The 2,293-nt window shown below is 52.3% G+C and overlaps 1 protein-coding gene across 1 annotated transcript in view; it reads right to left on the bottom strand.

Moving 5' to 3' along the window:
* NGA_0147600 (cathepsin l-like proteinase) overlaps positions 1 to 2,125 on the bottom strand; it is a gene marked incomplete at both ends in the record, with an annotated part of 8,383 nt that extends 6,258 nt beyond the window's left edge. Inside the window, 2 exons of the mRNA XM_005855098.1 lie at positions 50 to 476; positions 1,821 to 2,125. Coding sequence (XP_005855160.1) covers positions 50 to 476; positions 1,821 to 2,125 — 732 coding nt within the window. The remainder of the gene's footprint in view (positions 1 to 49; positions 477 to 1,820) is intronic.
* Positions 2,126 to 2,293: the final 168 nt, after the last annotated feature.

Raw genomic sequence — 2,293 nt, forward strand, 5'->3', positions numbered from 1 at the left:
GCCGAAACGCTACACAGCCGTCGCCGCCGTCCCCGCCTTTGACAAAGACCTTGGCCGTGTCGAAAAACTGCCATTCCGGGTCGTTCCTGGGCCGGCTTTCCCCTCTCTCCGCCCCTCCCTCCGCCCCTTCTTCCCCCTCGTCCTCGTCCTCGTCCTCGTCCTCGGCGTCGAACGCGTCGTATGCCTCGTCTATCTCCACATCGTCCGGGTCTAACAATTGAAATGCCCCCCGCTCCATCAACCCCTGAAACTCCAATATCTCCGCATCCATTTCTTCCTCATCCTCGTCGTCACCCTCTTCCTCACCTTCCCATAACACTCCGGGAGGATCAGCCGGAGGGGAAGAGGAGGGGGAAGATGCCGGGGGAAGGTCGTTCCTCCCTAACCCTTTCTGCTGAAGATGTGCTTGCTTCCTTTTGGGACTATCGTACTTGCCGCCACCTCCTCCACGCTTACCTGCCTTTAAAATAATTTCACTGGCGGGTTTATAGGTCATATTATAAAGAGAAGAAGAAGATGGATGAGATGAGGGATTAGACCGTGGTGGAGGCATGGATCGCGATGAATATGGTTCTCAAATACCATCTTTTTCTGTTCATTGAATTAGAGACATTTACTGTCGTCGTTAAGAGCGAGGAATATCCCTGATAGGTCGTCAAAAACACGTTCGATTCAGTCCATGTCAAGGAAAATGTAACGTAGTTTCCGAAGTACTAGTGCAGATATTTTAATCCCCATTAAGTTTCACGCACCTTCTTGGCAATGTCACCGCTGCCACGCATTCAGATGCCGGTCTTCTAGACAAAGAACCCCTGTGTGAAGGAACCTGAAGAAAAGCATCGATGCTTTGACCGCACAGGCCCGTCAGGAGGACGAGAAGGAGCAAAGGGCCCTTTGAAGTTGATGTGCTGCCGCCCCCCCATCTCTTTTTTCTCCGTGTTGGCTGTGACGTGGAGCACATTTTCTGCACACCTGTACTCTGTGAATGACGTGCGAAAATCAGAATGCTATGCTGTGGCCCCCTCTACGCATTATCGATTTGTGACGCGGAGAAGCTAGAGGGAAATGTCGCAAGACGAGAAAGAGCCCAAGGCCATTGGCCCGCTTCAACTCTGTGTTCGTCAGGCCTTTCGGGTCCGTTTTCCACCCTTTCCCACGGTTTACATGTCCTTTTAATGCCTTTTCTTCCGCCGTAAAAGTCAACGTGTATGAGTGGGCGCATGCATGTGTACTTTTTTCTGTTTGGACCATAGTTGGTACAGTGAATGGGCTTGTGCCTAGGGCTAGGAATACGTCACGGATCTTTGCAACGTGGAAAGCTGTAAGACGCATCTTTTGTGAAAAGCAAAGCTTTATTGAAAGGCTGTTGTTCTTGAAATCTCGTGATTTATTTTCAAAGATCTGCCCACCTGGCTCAATTCCTCTGATTATTTTGCCAGGAATTTTGGAGGGTTGGCATCTGTATCCTACTCGGCACCAAACCTCCCCTTATTCCTAGAACTACCCAGCTTCATTTTTTATGTGGCTAATGCCCTGTACACGCATTTCTCTTTCCAAGACTTAAACTACCACCTGGCCATATATTAGCATCGCTATAGAAGCCATCTTCCGCCATCACTTTTTTCGTGCCTCTGTACATTCCTCCTAACCTCGTTTTCCCGCCATCATTTGTTTTCAACTAATTTAATTATGTCACGTCACCGTTTTTCCGGGGAAAGTACCATGCTCACAAAGCATCTTGCTATTATTCACACCTTGTGCGTGCCTCCGTTTTCTGCGATTCTACACGGGCCGGACGATGCGTGCCCGACACACCTCACAATTTCAAGTCGGCCTCTATACAGACAAGCTGGGCATTGTCCTGATCGTGGCCCTTGATGGAGATCAGGTACTCCCCCGAGGGTGCAATCGAAGGCAAAATCACGTCCAGTCCGTAGGAGACGGGGCCCGGGTTCGCGGGACAGGCGAAGCCAAAGACGTGGACCGTGCCTGCGTTCAAAGGCAGGGCGACCGTCTCGTTCCCGCACACGTCGCCGGCATGGGAGTACAGCTGGGCGCCCTCGTAGACCACAGAGAGGGTATACCTCCCGCTCAAGGTGGGTTTCGTCAAGGTCCCTTCGGCCATCACCGTCACCAGCTCGTTCTTCTCCACCGCGTCCGGGGAAATGCGGACGTTCGAAAAAATGGCCGTGCTACCCCCGCAGTCCCGGGCTGTGGCAGAACCCTGCAAGGGATTCAACCCCGCGGTACTCCCGCTACTGCGGCCTGCTTGCGAGATGACGGGGGGGCGGGC

This window comes from Nannochloropsis gaditana (genome assembly GCF_000240725.1).
Source record: "Nannochloropsis gaditana CCMP526 unplaced genomic scaffold scaffold291, whole genome shotgun sequence".
NCBI lineage: Eukaryota > Eustigmatophyceae > Eustigmatales > Monodopsidaceae > Microchloropsis > Microchloropsis gaditana.